Source organism: Erythrolamprus reginae, chromosome 4 (genome assembly GCF_031021105.1).
Source record: "Erythrolamprus reginae isolate rEryReg1 chromosome 4, rEryReg1.hap1, whole genome shotgun sequence".
NCBI lineage: Eukaryota > Metazoa > Chordata > Lepidosauria > Squamata > Dipsadidae > Erythrolamprus > Erythrolamprus reginae.
Genome location: NC_091953.1, coordinates 24,635,777 through 24,655,409, shown reverse-complemented (window position 1 = coordinate 24,655,409; position 19,633 = coordinate 24,635,777). Strand labels below are relative to the sequence as shown.

The 19,633-nt window shown below is 40.8% G+C and overlaps 1 protein-coding gene across 2 annotated transcripts in view; it reads right to left on the bottom strand.

Moving 5' to 3' along the window:
* The window catches only part of CDK8 (cyclin dependent kinase 8), a 53,638-nt gene that overhangs the window by 10,424 nt on the left and 23,581 nt on the right, over positions 1-19,633 (bottom strand). For both annotated transcript variants that reach the window (XM_070749831.1, XM_070749832.1), the window contains exons 6-11: positions 18,718-18,849; positions 9,881-10,024; positions 8,054-8,123; positions 7,199-7,271; positions 6,461-6,558; positions 2,120-2,198 (exon numbers count right to left, since the gene is read on the bottom strand). In XM_070749831.1, the coding sequence (XP_070605932.1) occupies positions 2,120-2,198; positions 6,461-6,558; positions 7,199-7,271; positions 8,054-8,123; positions 9,881-10,024; positions 18,718-18,849 (596 nt within the window). The remainder of the gene's footprint in view (positions 1-2,119; positions 2,199-6,460; positions 6,559-7,198; positions 7,272-8,053; positions 8,124-9,880; positions 10,025-18,717; positions 18,850-19,633) is intronic.

The following is a 19,633-nucleotide window of genomic DNA, read 5'->3' as shown; positions in this document are numbered from 1 at the left end:
GTAAAAGAGAGAAAGAAAAAGACCAAGAAAGAAAGCTGCAAGCACCCCCCCCCCCCGAGCCCCCCAGGCCGGCTGCAACCTTTTAAAACATGCGCGCCGCTTCGCAGCTGTCTCCTGAAGCCGAACGCGGAAGTTAGCGTTTGGCTTCAGGAGACAGCTCCTTGGCGCTTGTATCTCGAATTTGGGCTTGTAAGTAGAACAAAAATATCTCTCCCCTCCCAGCTCTTATCTCGAGTTGCTCTTAAGTAGAGCAGCTCTTATGTCGGGGTTCCACTGTATTCCGAAAAATAGTAATCATATGCAAATATGATTGGTTGCAGATATCTCATGGTCCCGTGAGTGTGAATTATGATTTTTCTTCCAGTTTCCAGAAAAACCTTCCTCTTTGGGAGAATGGATTTGCTAAAGAACCATAGGGATTTGCCTTACCACTGGGTAAAAATGGGTAAAAAACCTTCCTCTTTGGGAGAATGGATTTGCTAAAGAACCATAGGGATTTGCCTTACCACTGTTATAAAAACAATTGTAAAATTGAGTCAGGTTACATGGTGACTTATTTAATAACTGCATCAACTTACTACCAAAATTCTGGTTCCAAGCGCAGTTGTTAAGTGAGGGCCTTATATAAGTAAGCATTTTAGATTTGCAGATTAAGCTAAAGTCAATTAATAAGTAAAGAGACTCTAGTCCTGAGGATAATAAAAGCTCTTCCTGTCCTCCAGGAGATAATCTGAATGCATTGTGTAGCAAAGCCCTGAATCTTGTAAAATCGCACATTGCTGTGATTCAATGTTATTTACAGCTTTATGAAAAGCAATTCTTTTTAGATTTTTAGATCGGTTTAAGATTCTTACCACATCTTATCACCAAGCTGGTCACATTATCAAAAGGTCACACAGTAAAAGATAATAATAATAATAATAATAATAATAATAATAATAATAATAATAATAATTTAACAGATCTGTATGCTGCCCTTCTCCGAAGATAAGAATAATTACACTACAAACTAGGATTATAAAATTCAGTCCCAAAGAGGGTTGTTCCATAATATGTGCCCAAAACTATTTCCGCTACTCTTAAAAGGCTTCATTTTACTATTGTTTTTTCTTCTTGTAATGGTGAAGTTCATTTTTACAGAGATCTATACAACATTATGAAGTGTGCAACTCTGCAAATAACAGTATTTCAAATCACATTCAACAGTATTTCAAATCACATTCAAATTACGCACTCCTCCCCCAAATATCTAAAGCAGGGTTCTTCGACCTTGGCATCTTTGAGACTTGTGGACTTCAATTCCCAGAATTCAAATTTGGAGCACTCTCCAAAGCGTTGCTGGCTGAGGAATTCTGGAAGTTGAAGTCCACAAGCCTTAAAGTTGCCAAGGTTGGAGACCCCTATCTAAAGAATTAATGTTTGTAACTCTACAAATTGTGTGAGTTGTCAATCTCTGACATTAAGCTTTCCTATATTTGGTAGACATTCTTAAATTTCTCTGTAATGTTTAGTACTGGAAATAACTGTGATAAATGTATTGATATTCCCATATTATCAAATATTCATTTTGTTCCCACAAGTGATATTTAATTATCATATTCTGAAAAGGAACGTAAAAGTAATTCCACTAAATATAGATAGAAAAATGCACCTTCACATTCTTATTATGTGGCCCTCATATACCGAATGATTTTTAAAAGATTTTAATTCTCCAAATCACAGACAAGTATAAAACTGTACAAAATGGGGGGAAAGTCTAAATCAGTGGTTTTCAACCTTTCTAATGTCACGACCCCTTAATACAGTTCCTCATGTTGTAGTGACCCCCAACCATAAGTCTAGCGCTAATTCTCCCAACAGAACTTTAAATTGATTGGCAGGAAGGTCAGAGGGACACCCCCACTGTAAACGTGTGATTGGTCGGATTGTAAAAATAGGTTCCAAGCCGCCAGAATAGAAGCTTTAGTTCCTAACACCATGGAAAATTTGTCTTTTCCCTTGGTCTTAGGTGACCCCTGTGAAATGGTCGTGTGACCCCCCAAAGGGGTCCCGACCCCCAGGTTGAGAACCACTGGTCTAAATGTACTTGTTTTGTTATACCACTTGATATGATACCTACTTTGTCTCCTTTGTCATCAGGTTCCTCTTCAGTTAAAAATTCTCGTTTTGGATATGGGATCTGACAGCCTGCAAATACACTGCAAAAGTCCATTTTTTTAGTATAATAATGAAGAAATGTATGAAGAAGGATAGCTACACGTTTAGTACAGATAGTTCTCACTAACTCAGTCATTTAGTGATTGTTCAAAATTACTATAGTATTAAAAAAAACCCAGTTTTGTTACCAATCTTCATATTTATTATATATTTATGTGTGTGTATATGTGCCTGTATATGTGTATGTATGTATGTATGTATGTATGTATGTGTATATGTATGTATGTATGTATGTATGTATGTATGTATGTATGTATGTATGTATACCATTTGTGGCCAGCTTTTAAGTGCTTAATACACCTTAGCTAATTTAATCTATCCTATAATGTATTTGATAGCAACACATTTAAATCTGGCTTTTTTAAAAAGCTGCTTTGTATTTACTAAAATATCAGCTATTCAAATATTTAGGGGAATTGAAAAATGTAATTAATTCCAAATGTAGCACAACAGGATACTTTATCCTGCAGTCTTTGTTTGAGAAAATGAATTGCTGATGTCATATCCCTGGAGTATATATAAGTAGGATGAATGTCAATCTGACTAATCTTTGTTACCTTGAGATGCTTTATCTTCAAACACGTGTCTAAGTCAGTATACAGTGGAATTTTTTTATCTATAACGTCCTCCAATTTGTTACAAATAGTTGGTAGATGTCAACATACCAATCAGCTAGCCAAAATTTAGGCATATTGCCGCAAAAAAAATCACATACTATGTGTGATGGATGGTGATAAAAATTGAATACATTCATTTAAAAAACCAATCTCAGGACAATACCAAATGCTTCTATTGTGGACTTCAACAATAAAACATTCAGTTATGTCTACAGCAAGACATGCAGTTTATTCCACTGCTTCCATACAATGGAAGCAGTGGAATAAACTGCATGTATTGCTGTAGACATAACTGAATGTTTTATTGTTGAAGTCCACAATATAATACAAAGGATGCTGATGTGCCTGTGAAGACATGTTTAGCTCCTTGGTCTGTTAAATGGCTTGTCCAAGCAGGATGAGGTGGTTCATCAGGTAGCTTAGACCTATATCACTAAGGGATTTAAAGGTCATCACCAACACCTTGAGCTGCACTCAGAAGTAGACTTGTAGTCAGTGAAGTTCACTGATATGTTCCTTAAAGAAGCCATTTAGAAACATAGAAGTCTGACGGCAGAAAAAGACCTCCTGGTCCATCTAGTCTGCCCTTATACTATTTTCTGTATTTTATCTTAGGATGGATATATGTTTATCCCAGGCATGTTTAAATTCAGTTACTGTGGATTTATCTACAACGTCTGCTGGAAGTTTGTTCCAAGGATCTACTACTCTTTCAGTAAAATAATATTTTCTCATGCTGCTTTTGATCTTTCCCCCAACTAACTTCAGATTGTGTCCCCTTGTTCTTGTGTTCACTTTCCTTTTAAAAACACTTCCCTCCTGGACTTGTTTAACCCTTTAATATATTTAAATGTTTCGATCATGTCCCCCCTTTTCCTTCTGTCCTCCAGACTATACAGATTGAGTTCATTAAGTCTTTCCTGATACGTTTTATGCTTAAGACCTTCCACCATTCTTGTAGCCCGTCTTTGGACCCGTTCAATTTTGTCAATATCTTTTTGTAGGTGAGGTCTCCAGAACTGAACACAGTATTCCAAATGTGGTCTCACCAGCATTCTATATAGCGGGATCATAATCTCCCTCTTCCTGCTTGTTATACCTCTAGCTATGCAGTCAAGCATCCTACTTGCTTTCCCTACCGCCTGACTGCACTGTTCACCCATTTTGAGACTGTCAGAAATCATTACCCCTAAATCCTTTTCTTTTGAAGTACAGTATTTGCTAACACAGTATTTGCTAATTTAAGAGAGTGGACAAGCCCAGCCTGAATGCAATATAACTTTTACCAGAATAGAATGATTATATCGATGGACTCCAGGCTTTCAGCCAAAGTCTCAACTCTACACGTTGGAAAATTACCAGAAGTTTTAGAAATCTATGAAGATTCCCTAGTTGCCTGGAGCAAATCTTCCTAGTTCTGGCAGGGACAGCTGATGTCTTAAATCCAAATCTCAACATTAGACAAAATAATGTCTTGAATCCTATTAATTTTCTTGTAATCTCTCATGGATTACCAGAATCGCATTACATACTGAGCGTGTACCAAAGACTATACTACACTCCTCTTAGTTTAGCAAATAAATGGCATACTGTTTGGAAATATCTCAAGAATTATTTTTGCCACAACTGTTTTTCTGGAACCATTTACTGCAAACGAATCTATGAATTTTGATAAAATTAATACCTTGCCTTCATAACCTATTAATGCTTTTATTTTTTCTATTTTTCTATTAAGATGCTAAGAAAAAACATTAGGCTTTGGGACTTGAGTGAGTAAAGACAGGAAGTTGTCAAATTAAGATTACACAAGGATATGAAAATCAAATTCAATATTGTTGAATGTTCTTATAGCAGAAGTCATTGTTTAGAATTCTTGTTTGGTTGCCTTTAAGTTCCCAAAATGAAACTATCAGCATCTGGATAGAATGCAATGAAAACTCTTCCCTGGGGTTTTATTGCTTAAAAGAGAAGTTTTAAAAACTTCCAAAATCCCACATATATCAAGCTACTCTATTGGGGTGACTAAAATAACTTAATTGTCTTGAGTTGTTCACCTATGAAAGTTACAATCTGTGCAAGTCCTTAGCTCCTGGTGACAGGTATATAAAAGCTGATTCAACAAAAAATTTAGTTTTACTTGGGTGTTATATAGGAATCTTGCATTTTCCCCTATATCCAATATATTCTTTTCACCTACTTATAAATGGCTGTGCTTTTTTAAGCTTTTAATTTCAGTCCCAGTGAAGTCAAACATTACAGAACTGTTTATAAAACTTTTAAAAAATAATTCCTAACCTTTCATTTCATTGTTATTGTTTATATCACTATTCAGAACCAGTTTTTCTTAGGATATAAAGATCGTATGTCAATTTTACACCCTTCACAGTCTTGAACGAAAAGGCAACATATAAGCCTAATAATCCTTGATCTTTAAAGTAGAGGGCTACATATAGACTCAGCTCTTAGGGATTGGAAAGAAACAATTATGTCAAATTGGGGCTGGTCCACCACTGAAGTGGAACAAGACTACAGTGATCCCTCGATTATCGCGAGGGTTCCGTTCCAAGACCCCTCGCGATAATCGATTTTTCGCGATGTAGGGTTGCGGAAGTAAAAACACCATCTGCGCATGTGCGCCCTTTTTCATGGCCGCGCATGCGCAGATGGTGGAGTTTGCGTGGGCGGCGGGGAAGACCCAGGGAAGGTTCCTTCGGCCGCCCAGCAGCTGATCTGCTCGGCAGCGCAGCAGCAGCAAGCAGACGAAGATCGGGGTTTCCCCGCCGCCCACGCAAAGGGGAAACCCCGATTCGGCTCCTCGCTGCTGCCGCGCTGCCGAGCAGATCAGCTGCTGGGCGGCCGAAGGAACCTTCCCTGGGTCTTCCTCGCTGATGCCCCCGCTCGCCCGCCCGCCAGCAAGAGGGGAAGAGATAGAGAAAGAGAGAGAAGGAAAGAAAGAGATGAGAGAGGGAGGAAGAGAGTGTGAGAGAGGAAGAAGCAAGATAGAGAAAGAGAGAGAGAAAGAAAGATGAGAAAGGAAGGAAGAGAGTGACGTCATCGGGTGGGAAAAATCGCGATATAGCGTTTCGCGAAGAACGAGATCGCGAAAATCGAGGGATCACTGTATATAGTAAATAAGCAGTAATAGTTATGTGCTGAAAAATCAAAAGTCTATAATACCCCAACTAGCAGATCCCAGAAAAACTGAGTTAATTAACATTAAGAATTATTCATTTGGCTTCAATTAATCTATTTCTACTAAATTGCAATTTATATCCCTGAATTTATGAAGAAAAGATATACCATTTAAAAAGTATCATTTGATATTGAAAGTGGGAGGTCTAGCAGGCAACTGGTTGTTGACTATAAATGATGTTATAATCGACTTGCCAACAAATAAAGGATTAATGTGACAAGCTAACGCAATCAGGGGCTCATAAAACAAAAGATTAATAGGACTTTTTAAAAAAATGGAAAATAGCATTAAACATTTCTTATTTGTCGATAACATTCACTGTTATTTTCAGGAACCCCAGCTCCACTCCCTAAACATTTAAAGCATTTTAATATCCTTCCTAGTTTAAAATATCTAGGAAGCATTAAAGAAATATGAATCCTGTATTACTTACTCAGATGTCGGAAGTGGATCTTCTAAGAAATAAGGATCCTGCATAGCCTGTTCTGAGGTAATTCTCTTTATTGGGTCCATAGTAAGCAATTTCTGTAGCTAAGTACAATTAAAACAGAAGATCTTCACTGTTGTCAAACCCAGAAAATATTCCACCACTCTATGAATATATGAAACTTCCTAATATGCATCTTCAGAATGAACAAGCCATCACTGACATCCTATATAACTTGCATACAGAAGATCCTAAATTCAGTCCCCAAGAGCTGCCTGAAAACTATGACAGCTACGGTAAATCAACCAATAATATGGAATTTTTCATTCCCCTCCCCATCTGAAGGTAAACAGAACCAATGTTCATTACTAAGGAGAAAAGTTTGTCTCCAATTGATTATAGATAAAATTTGGACCTAGCAAAACTGATTGCTTTGTTATAATATAAAAATGAGCAAAGATAAAATAGTTCCAAATTTACATTTGAAGATTTCATTCTCACTGCTCTCTTTTGCATAATCTCCTCATACTTGCAATACTTGCAAATATGTATATTGATGAAAAAAGTATTAAGGCCATTTCAGATTACTTTTCTAAGGCTTCTATCACTTTGAAGTTAACAGCAAATGCATTTAACTCTTTAATAAATGTTCTTCTATGGATGTAATGAAAACCACTTGAAACGTATCACATAATTGTTTTGGGAAACTACGTCGGAATTCATTCCTGAGTGTTATGAACTTACCAAATGGAATGCTTTACTATCCGGCTTAACTTTATGCTTCTCCATATATTTGATAAGGCTGCAGTTGGTATATCTGAAAGAAAATACTGGCTCGTAATAATCCTGACATTAAACTAAAGATAAAATTAAATTAAAGATAAAATTTGCATAAGGAGGTGTTAAAAAAAGTAGCAGAGCTGGTCTCATTCAGTTTAATTGCTATGAGCAGTTTATCTGCATTTCAAAATGTGGAAGAAACCCAAGGGGGCACATTCTTTTATATGTGCCGCGTGGAAACGGCTTCCCATATTACACAAAATAAACAAATATGAAAAGTTGTTAGCAGTCTCTTGTACAAAATTATGTTCACATTTCTGGAAGTGAGGCATTTCATAATGGTTTCTAAAATTTATCAAAGCCAAGTCTTTACATTTAATGCCTGCAAGCTAGAAAGTTATACTTTTGTATGCAAAATCAAAATAGCTTCAAAGTTATTCTGATTTTATAATCTGATTTGTGGGGCAAGCAAGAATTAGCTCCCTTCTGATCTTTTGATGGGGCTTTGTAGTCAGACCAGTGTTTCCAAACGCTGATAACTTTAAGATGGATCGACTTCAATACCCAGAATTTCCGAGACTATTGCACTGGGCTTCTATAGAAGCTATACAGATGTCAATACTATTGTTTCCAAAGTGCAGAGTTGTCTCCAATTTTTTGGTTTTTCAACAATAACAGAAACCAACTTTGTTTCAGTATCAAGGGGAAAGACAATCAACAGAGGGTAGAAATAAAGTTTGCCAAAAACCACTTTAATGTGTACACAAATTTATGAAGTTGTAGCATTGTCAAAATTTATCAGACCTTCACAAAACTTACGTATTTCTTCTGAAATCTTTCATTAAAGTTGAATGTTCAGGCATCTTTTTAATATCTTCCCAATCTTTATCTACGAAGTGAATATTAGTATAATTTCATCTTTCTTAATAAAGAGCTAGGATACCATCAGTTAACCACTGAACATTGCCTTATTCTCTCTCTCTTTCTTTTTCAAATGCATAGTTTTGCATTCTTAGGTCTCACCCATGGTGAACATCCTCTTCTCATAGTTTTTATTAACACAAGAACTACAAATATGAATCCGATGGGATTGGGCGGAATATAAATCAAATAAATAAAATAAAATTATTTATTTATTATATTTATTTATTATTTGGATTTCTAGGCCGCCCATCTCCATGAAAAGAATTAAAAATCGACAATATAAAATCCTACTCTAAAAGCTACATTTGAAAATCTAAATAATTAAAAGCTACTCTTAAAACCCGAAACATTTAAAACTATTCAGCATTAATTAAATCTTCTTTTGTTACTTATTTACACTGCATATTTCGCCTAATTAAAAAAGCGCTAAGCACAGTCCTCAACTTACAACAGTTCATTTAGTGATCACTCAAAGGGCAGTTTAAAAAAATGACTTATCACACTTATGACTGTGGCAACATCTCGATGGTCATGTGATCATCTTTTGAGATCACTGACAAGCAAAGTCAATGGGGAAGCCAGATCAACTTAACAATCGGGTTACTAACTTTTCAACTGCAGTGACTCACTTAACAACTTGGGCAAGAAAGGTCGTGAATGTGGTAAAAACTGGCAAAACTCACTTAAATGTCTCACTTAACAGCAGAAATTTTGGGCTCAATTGTGGTCGTAAAATGAGGACTGTCTGCAATCTGATATAATTTCCAAGTTTTTAATGGATTTAACATAAACCTATAAATGACTTCATTAGCTTCTTGGTTACTATATTTTAAAGCTTAATTTGGCTCCCAGGTTACATAATTAAGAGAGTAAGATTGAAACATTTCCAAGTGGTATTGATTCTGGAGATAAGTAAATATATGACTGTATGACTGTAACTTGTTGATTGTATCCTAAGATTTGTATTAATGTTGATTGTTTCTTCATTGCTTATTTGATCCCTATGACAATCATTAAGTGTTGTACCACATGTTTCTTGACAAATCTATATTTTCTTTTATGTACACTGAGAGCATATGTACCAAGACAAATTCCTTGTGTGTCCAATCACACTTAGCCAATAAAGCCAATATTCTATTCTACATAGGGACCCAAATTTAATCTCCTACCTAAATAATTGGATCCGTCTTTAAAAATCTATTTTTGCTCTTTACTGACTTCTATCCTCCTTCCCTCTTAAAATTAAAAATAGCAGTAATGGCTTTAGTTAATTGAACCTGGTGAAATGCAATCAAGACCTTTCCTTAACTGTTGATGATAAATGAACTACATCATGATGAACTGGGGAACTAATGTGGTATTAGTTCCTGGGAGTTGGGTGACATATATACTTAAACCTGAGCATTGACAAAATTTCTGTCAATTACTTACAAAAAGCCACACTGTTTGTATCTGTATATAGACTATGCCAATACATCAGGACATCCTAAGTTATTTGGAAGAATTTGATGCAAATAAAGGTCAACACCAGTAAACAATGGGGAGCTGTGATTGCATGTTGTTGCATATATAATAGCAATAATCTATTTACTTTAGTATTGCTTTTTGTTTCATGTCTACCATTTGCAATGTATTAAAATATTCAGTGGTATTGTTTTAACCATTTGAAAACTTTAAAAAAAGTATGTAATTTACATATATTAGCAATAACAGAATATGTACCTGCAGGAAATCCCATCACATTGAATATTCTGTCCAGCTGATCATGATGATACGGATTGCTAGTTTTTATATCCTCTTGTCGGCAGTGGAATATTGGCTCTGATGTTAGCAGCTCTGCAAATATACACCCTATAGCCCAAATATCTTTATAAAAAAGGAGGGAGGAAAATCAAGTAGGCATTTGACAAAGAAGAAACAATGTTTTATAGATGTGCTAATCAAGAATAATTATACTTCCAAGCATTTCCAACTAATATTTCACTTGTTACACTAAATGTCAAAGATTCTCCTGTACTGTCATATTGTTACAATTCTATTTATAACAGAAGAATAGATTGATTGCTCACCTAGGCAAGAACTAGTAAATTTGTAACCTGCAACTAATTAATGTGTCATGTCCCTTTGCTTTCTGTTAAAATATTAAAGCTCTCAAAAGAAAATAGGCGTTGATTGCTTACCTGAACGCCTCTTCTCGTACGGTGAGCGGGTACAGCAGTCACATGGGTTGCTCATGTCCAATCCGGTGGAACTGAGCCTAGTGTTAAAAAAGCTTGCCGGATCCGCCCCTTCCCCAGAATTCGCGAATCCATAGACTAGGCTCAGCTGTGAAGCTCTGTAGTGTTCAACTCTCATTGTTAGAGGAAGAAGGTTATAGGAAGGTAAGGAAGACACATACAAGGGCGGGAAGTGACTGCTGTACCCGCTCACCGTACGAGAAGAGGCGTTCAGGTAAGCAATCAACGCCTATTCTCCGTACTGAAGGAGCGGGTCCAGCAGTCACATGGGACATACCCAATAGATGGTCCCTAGGGTGGGATTAAATTGCTATCGTGTGAGATAACGGATTGGAGTACCCTTCTGCCGAAGGCAGCGTCCGCTGAAGCGTAAGAATCAATCTTGTAGTGCCTGATGAAGGAATTTGGCGAGGCCCAAGTGGCTGCTTTGCAGACCTCCTCCAACGGGGCTTGAGTCGCCCAAGCGGCCGAGGTGGCTGCGCTCCTGGTGGAATGCGCTGTGATGTTCCTTGGAACTGAGAGGGAGGCCGACTCATAGGCCTTAGATATAGTCCCTCTGATCCAACGGCCTATTACTGTTGAAGACACTTTGGCACCCATGACTCTGGGGTGATAGGCTATAAAAAGTGCTTCTGACCTCCGAAAGGGTCCTGTGCGTTGGATATAGATTCTCAGCGCTCTAATGAGATCCAGGGTATGCCATCTAATTGCCAAGGGATGGTCTCGTTGGAGGCAGAAGGAAGGTAGGACAATATCCTGAGTTCTGTGGAACATGGAACTGACCTTGGGTAAGAAGGTGGGGTCCAGTCGCAAGACTACCTTGTCCTGATGAAATTGACAAAGGTCCTGCCTGATTGAGAGGGCAGCCAGCTCCGAAATGCGTCGGGCAGAGGTAATAGCCACCAGGAATGCTACTTTAAAGGATAGGTATCTGAGGGATGCCGATTTTAGGGGTTCGTATGGTGCCTGCGTGAGGGAATGGAGAACCCGTGGCAAGTCCCAGGATGGATACCTATGGACCTTGGAAGGTCTGAGGTTGGCTATGCCCTTGAGGAATTCCTGAACTTCTGGGAAGGAGCGGAGAGGCTGTCTGCGGGGGCCCCCTAGGACAGAGGAAATGGCCGCCAGATGACGCCGGAGGGTGCTGGTGGAAAGTCCTTTATGGAAACCTTGCATAAGGAAGGAAATGATTCTGTGTATGGGAATGCACAGGGGAGAGAGGCCTTCCTGTAGACACCACTGGTGAAACTTGGACCACGTGTGGTCGTAGATTCGATTGGTCGAACCCCTTCTGGCCTTTAAAATGACCTCCACTGTATCGGGGTCGAGACCACGCAGTTCTAAGTCTCTCCTGATAACAGCCAGGCGGTGAGGTGGAACCACTCCGGGTCTGGATGGAATAAGGCCCCCTGCCGCAGCATATCCCCCGAAACGGGGAGTCGCCAAGGGTCCTGGACGGACAACTGTTGGAGATCCGCGAACCAGGGCCGGCGGGGCCAATGAGGGGCGATTAAGATTACTCGGGCCCTCTCGGTGAGGACCTTGTGAATCACGTCCGGGAGAATTGGAATTGGAGGGAATGCGTAAAGTAAGCCTGGAGGCCATGGGCTCCGGAGGGCATTGATTGCTTCCGCTCCTGGGGATGGAAATCTGGAAAAGAAGCGAGGGAGTTGGGCGTTCGCATTGGTCGCGAAGAGATCCAGAATTGGTAGGCCGAATCTGAGGCTGATTTGATGGAACAGGTCTTGATGGAGGTTCCACTCTCCTGGGTCTATCGTTGCTCGAGATAGCCAATCCGCCTGGACGTTGAGGCTCCCCGAGATGTGGTCGGCTAGGAGCGACCGAAGATGTTTTTCCGCCCAAAGGCCTAACTTGAGGGCCTCCCTCATGAGGGCCTTGGATCTCGTGCCCCCCTGTCTGCAGATATGGCTTTTTGTGGCAATGTTGTCGGTGAGAATGAGAACGTGCCGGTTGGGAATGCGAGGAGAGAAATGCTTCAGAGCCAGGGAAATGGCTCTTAACTCTAGCCAATTGATTGGCTTGGAAGCTTCCTCCGGGGACCACGTGCCCTGGGCTATCATCCCCTGGGCGTGGGCGCCCCATCCCGATAGACTGGCATCTGTGGTGATGACAAATTGATCCGGGCACCTGAACGGGGATCCTTTGTCCATGGCCGGAGACTTCCACCACTTGAAGGATCTGCGAACAATTGGTGGGACGACAATGCGACGACTTGAGTTGCTGTGCCCCGATCTCTGAAAGGGTAATAGGAGCCACTGTAGTTCCCTAGCATGAAGGCGAGCCCAGGGAATGATGCCTATGCATGACACCATCTTCCCCAAAAGGGAAGACAGGGTTACTATGGATACTGAAGGTTGAGATAAAATGCAAGAAATTAACTCCCCTATACTGAATTTTCTCTCGGGAGAGAGAAAGACCTGGGAGGATTCTGAATTAATAATGGATCCCAGGTGTAAGATGGATGTGGAAGGTTGGAGATGACTTTTCTCAAAGTTGATGGAAAATCCATGGTCCTGAAGGACTGACATGGTGACAGAAAAGGCTGTTTTCACTTTCTCTAGGGAGTTCCCATGAATCAAAATATCATCAAGATAACATAAAAAGTGAATGGGAGACGCCCGGATATAGGCCGCCAGGGACCCCAAGAGCTTTGTAAAGACCCGAGGGGCCGAGGAAAGGCCAAATGGCATCGCCCTATACTGGAAATGCCTGCCTTGAAAGGAGAAACGTAAAAATTTTCTGTGGCATTTGGCTATAGGAATGTGGAGGTAGGCCTCAGTGAGGTCTAAAGAGACCATGAAATCTCCCGTGTGGATGGCGGCCAAAATAGATGATAAGGAGTGCATCTTAAACTTCCTATATTTGATGAATAGGTTCAGCTTCTTTAAATCCAAAATAGCTCTCCAACCTCCGGAGGATTTTGGAACCATAAATAGGATGGAATAAAAGCCTAGACCCTTCTGACCGGAGGGAACCGGTTGAATGGCTCTGATGGACAATAAGTGGGAAATGGCCTCCTCCATACGGTTACAATCTGAGGAGGACCTGGGAGAAGGGCAGGAAATAAAACGTTTCGGGGGGGGAGAAATAAATTCTAAAAGAAGGCCTGTTTGAACAGTGTCAATGACCCAGGGGTCCTTGGAGGTGAGACGCCAATTAGAGGCGAAATGGGCTAGGCGACCACCTATGGGAATTGAGGAAAAATTACCATCTAGGTTTCTTTGAAGCCCTGTTAGAGGACGCTCCCCTTTGGAAGCGAAAACCTCTGCCCCTGGAGTTCCTACCTTGGGAACGAAAGCGGGGGGAATACTGACCTGGAGATCTCTGATAGGAAGCCGCTTGATCTTGCTGACGCCCTGGGCGACGAAAGGACTGCGTTTTGGTAGCCTTTTTGGTGATTGGACCCAAAACTTTCTTCTTGTCTGTGGTTTCCGTGAGGAGTGGATCCAGAAGATCACCGAAAAGAAGGTCGCGCTTTAAGGGTCCCAGAGATAACTGCCACTTCTGGCGTACTCCCGCTTGCCAAGGGCGAATCCATAGGAGTCTTCTTGCCGTTGTAGAAGCTGCAATAGACTTAGCAGAAAATCTAGTAGATTGTAAAGTGGCATCAGCCACGTACTGAGCAGCTGCAAAGACCTTGTTGAAGTCTTGTTGACCTCTCAAGTCATCGGGAGGAATATGCTGTTGAAGTTGGCGAAGCCACAGAAGCATGGCTCTGGAGAAAAAAGAAGCCGCTGCAGAACTTTTAATGGCCCAGGAATCTGCGGTGAATCCTCTTTTGAGCATTTGTTCAATCCGCTTGTCCTCTGGGCGGAGGACTTCCTCTGCTTCGCCTGGCACAGCAGCTGCCGAGTGAAGGATCTTGACAGGTTCATCCGGTTTTGGAAAGGATAGGAGCTCCTCATAGGAAGAGGAAAGTTTGTACAATTTCCTGTCCTTGGTTGAGGGATTAAGCCCAGAAGCTGGGAAATCCCACTGCTTAAGTAAGGCATCTTTAAACAATTTAGGCATAGGAATTACCTCGTTATCCTCCTGTTCCTCTGTGAAGTAAGGTAAATTCTCCTCCGGGGGATCAGTGGATGTGGAGGCCTGTTTCTCCTGGGCCGCCAATCCCGTAGAAATTCTAGCTTTGAGGAGGAGAGATTTGAACAATTGAGAAGGAAAAATAGTAATTGGAGAAGGAACCTTTATTTGGGATTCCTCATCATCTGAGAGGCCTTGAAAGGGATCCTCATCCTCCTCCATATCCTCATATTCATCCTGAGAGGAATCTGAATCATCCTGAATAGGAGCTCTAACCGCTGGGGAAGAACCCAAGGGGCGGGAGGGACGAGGAGGTGGAGGAGGTAGGGGAAGCTCATTGATGGTAGAGAATTTAGCATCAATGGCCTTGGACAACACAGAAAAAATAGATTGGAATTCAGGAGGTAAACTAGAAATATCAGCAGGAATGGCAGAAGAATCCCTGAAGGCCTGGGAGGATCCTGGTTGGGGGGAATCTTCAATAATATCTGGTTCCTCTGGACCTATTCCCCATAGGTTAGGTTGGGGTCTGTCTAGGTTTGGCTCATCCAGAGATAACACAGGGACCCCAGAAGGAGGCAGACTAGAAGCCTCTGGGGGGTCTTGACTACTGAGTACTTGGGCCTGTACTTTCAAACGCTTTGCTGATTTGTCATGGATTCTTTGTAGGGCTAGGTCCCTTCTCTTCTCAGCCCTGGTGACCTTGGTCGAGGGGCGGGCCCCTGAAGAAGAGGAGGTCGAGGCCTGGGGGATACTGGTAATCTCATCGCCTGTAGGCCTGGCCTCTCTGGGACCTTTTGTTGTGCCTCTCTTGGGAAAAGTAGCCATAGTCTGACAATTAACAGAAGACCAGGCTGAGCCAAATAACTGAATGATTAGGGAGAAGAATTTCAAAGCCTTCCCAAGAGGAATGGATCCTGCTCCGAGGCCTCGGAGCTGCTGAGACTTGAGGGCAATCTGGGCAAACCCAGAGTTCGTGTCCCCAAATACAGCGTGGCCAGCCTCCCTAAACTTTAATTAAAGTAACCAAGGCACTGTGGTTGGAGGCTTAGCCGGTGGAGAATTAAGCCTGAGCGTCCCAAAGCCCACTCCGGGATCCACGCGGTGGACTGAGGCCTACACGGCTGGCAGGAGGCCAACACGAGAGGCCTAACTTTAAAAAGGGCGCGAAGGCCTTCGCGCCGAAAAATCGCTCCGTAATAGAATTCTTAAAGGGGAAGCGATCGACTAAGTCCAGGAGACTAGAACAAGCGTCTCACTCCGCAGGAGGTATTTCTTAAGCCCTTTAACATTTTATACAATAATGAATCAATGAATCAATACTTGCACCAAGACCTCCAGGCCAAAGGATTAAAGGAATCCACAAGCGGCAGCGGGGATCGTAAACGGCAAAAACAGCCGGGGGAAAACGAAACCGCAACTTCTCCCAAGGAAAAAAGCCGAGCCACAAACGGCTGGCGCTATTAGTGCAAGTAAATAAATAAGGATAAACAATTCTTACTACTTTTGAAGGAAAAGATCGAAGGGAAGGTGTTAGAATGTTGAACGAGCTATCACAATACAACCGCAGGATATGCGAACTGAGCGAATTCTGGGGAAGGGGCGGATCCGGCAAGCTTTTTTAACACTAGGCTCAGTTCCACCGGATTGGACATGAGCAACCCATGTGACTGCTGGACCCGCTCCTTCAGTACGGAGAATTCTCAATTACAGCAAACATGTTGCTATATGGAAGATGTTTTTAAGTGCCATTTTTATAAATAGAATCCCATAACTTGAAACTTCAATAAAGTATCAAAAATTGAACAATTCCTTGAGATTTCAAAGCTGATATTTAAATCTTATTGGCTATAACTAATACAAATTCTCAAAATGGCTCCAGAAGATCTTCAATCTTTGTAATGGATAGCAGTATAGGGAGTGAGACCAGACTACCTCCGGAACCGCCTGCTACTGCACGAATCCCAGCAACCGATAAGGTCCCACAGAGTTGGCCTTCTCCGGGTCCCGTCGACTAAACAATGTCGTTTGGCGGGTCCCAGGGGAAGAGCCTTCTCTGTGGTGGCCCCGGCCCTCTGGAACCAACTCCCCCCGGAGATTAGAATTTCCCCCACCTTCCCTGTCTTTCGCAAACTACTCAAGACTCATTTATACCGCCAGGCATGGGGGAGTTGAGATATTCCTTCCCCCTAGGCCATTACAAGTTATGCATGGTATGTCTGTGTGTATGTTTGGTTTTATAATAAGGGTTTTTAGTTGTTTTATTATTGGATTGTCACATGCTGTTTTTATCATTGTTGTTAGCCGCCCCGAGTCTATGGAGAGGGGCGGCATACAAATCCAATAAATTATTATTATTATTATTATTATTATTATTATTATTATTATTATTATTATTCATTCCTGATTCCATTCACTCATATAATTCGGTATAATTCATTACTAAGCAAAATTGAACTGACTGGGGATAATTGCAAGCTTGACAAGATTTTATTTTTATTTTTTTTTAATTATTTTTATTTTTTTCTTTAGAAAACTTAGCAATCATAGGAAAACAGGTCTAATTATGGCTTAAGAGGCTGAGCACATGAGTATGACAATTCTCATAGACGTGGCAATGAGCAATGGCCAACTCCAAGGATTTACAATGCTATTTCTGTTTGTAAATGGGGTTCCAGATGTCATCAGATTATTCAAGTTTGGAAAAAAAAAATCTAGTTATTTGCCTTTAATTAGATTAGGGGTTTCAAACTGGCAGTGTGTGAGACGGGTGCATCACGCACAGGCCATGCCCACCCCAGTTCCGCGAAGGGGGAAAATGTCACAACATGTCACATGATGGCGATAGGACATCGTGAGCTTGACACCCATGATTTAGATGAAAGAGATAAAGTTGAAGGAGAATTTAGAAACGCTTGGTAATAAGGATTTTTTTTTAGTAACAATGTAATTAAAGCTAAATATGTTATTTTAGCTCTAATAATCATATTAGAATCATCAAATCATCGGCTCAAGACATGTGCAAGATGAATGATTAGAACAAGGGCGGTTATGCCTTCACTATTCCCAATAAAGTAAGTTTTACCTGCATTTGAGGGAACATACTAGTATTGTTTAGAAAATCTGAGGAAACAAAATACAGTGGTACCTCATCTTACGAACGCCTCTTCTAACGAACTTTTCAAGATACGAACCCAGTGTTTAAGACTTTTTGCCTCTTCTTCCGAACTATTTCCCCTTACGAACCCAAGCCGCTGCTGCTGGGATGAAGGGGTTTCTTTTTTTCCCCTTTTTTGAAGAAAGAAAAGGGAGGGGCAGCTTGGAGGAGTAAAGATTTTGCATGCTTGCAAAGGCACTGAAACTGTGTCTTTTGAAGAAAGAAAAGGGAGGGGCAGCTTGGAGGAGTAAAGATTTTGCATGCTTGCAAAGGCACTGAAACGGTGTCTTTTGAAGAAAGAAAAGGGAGGGGCAGCTTGGAGGAGTAAAGATTTTGCATGCTTGCAAAGGCACTGAAACGGTGTCTTTTGAAGAAAGAAAACGGAGGGACGCCCCCCCTTGCCTTTCTTCCTTCCCACTCGCCCTTTAGCCTAGCCTTGCTTCTTCCACCCGCCCCCTTTAACTGCTCCTCCCTGCCCTCTGTTCGCCTCCCTTCTAAAGTTTGGAATTTTCCTGAAGGATTTGCAGGCATTATTTGCTTTTACATTGATTCCTATGGGAAACATTGTTTCATCTTACGAACTTTTCACCTTACAAACCTCCTCCTGGAACCAATTAAGTTCGTATGATGAGGTACCACTGTATCAGCATAGTTTCTGTGGATTTGAATCACTTTGTTCTTAAAACTGGATTCAAAGCCAACCATCTCCTGTCCTTGTTCTATAACACAAATCAATTTAAGGTCTTACATTTATTATCAAACATTTATCTCTCTCTCTCTCTCTCTCTCTCTCTCTCTCTCTCTCTCTCTCTATCTATCTATCTATCGGATTTCTATGCCGCCCCTCTCCGAGGACTCAGGGTGGCTCACAACTTATAAAACTTATAAAAGATATAGTACATAATATAATCCAATTAACTAATTAAAAATCTAGATTTTTAACATGAAACGTATCAACAAATAAATAGATTTTTTGCCAATTAATTGTGAAGAACATGTGTAGGCAATTGAAAGAAGTCTGTATAAGATGCGGCATAGTCTTTCTATGCAAAAATAAATAAGTCAGACAGACTTAAATAATACAATGTTCCTAACTTAACAATGACAACCACATTACTTACCAATAGCTTTGGTATAATGTCTTGCTCCAAGCAGTAATTCTGGAGCTCGATACCAGAATGTAACTACTACTGGATCCAAATCAGCTAAAGGCTTCAAAGGTGAATTAAATAGTCGGGCAAAGCCCATGTCAGCTGTAAAATGAGGAGGGAAATTAAATTTTAACATATATGTTGCTTAATACAAACAAATTTGAATAGGCAGAAATCCTATATAATTTAACTTTTAAACATATTGAACTTATTTTGAAAGAAGTATACAGAGTGTGCTGCAATAATGCTAATATGAATTCTTGGTCATGCAGAATGTCACCCATATTCTGACCAGTCCTTGGAAAGTTTGGAAATCTGGAATTGAATCACTGGAAAATGGCAAGAATATTTTAATGCATATAAAAATATTGATGCATGTTAAGATTGAAAATTTTTCTAATACCAGATTAGTAACTTAACAGAAATACTTCATTCTCCTATGTACTACTTGGAGTGTCCAAGCAAGGGTTAACTTCCCAGGTTCTTCTCCAGATTTACAATGCCGGGGGCAGAAGGGGTCAATGCTCTTCTCAGCCCGTGGCTGCAGGGGCTATTGTATGCCTTCCCTCCTCTCCCCATCATTCTGAGAGTAATTACGGGACCGCCTCCTACTGCATGAATCCCAGCGACTGGTTAGGTCCCACAGAGTCAGCCTTCTACAGGTCCCATCAACTAGACCAGGAGTAGGGAACGTTAGCCCTTCTATGACATGTGGACTTCAACTCCCAGAATTCCTGAGCTAGCATGACTGGTTCAGGAATTCTGGGAGTTGAAGTCTACAAGTCATAGAAGAGCCAACGTTCCCTAACCCTGAACTAGACCATGTCGCTTGGCAGGACCTAGGGGAAGAGCCTTCTCTGTGGGGGCCCCAGACCTCTGGAATCAG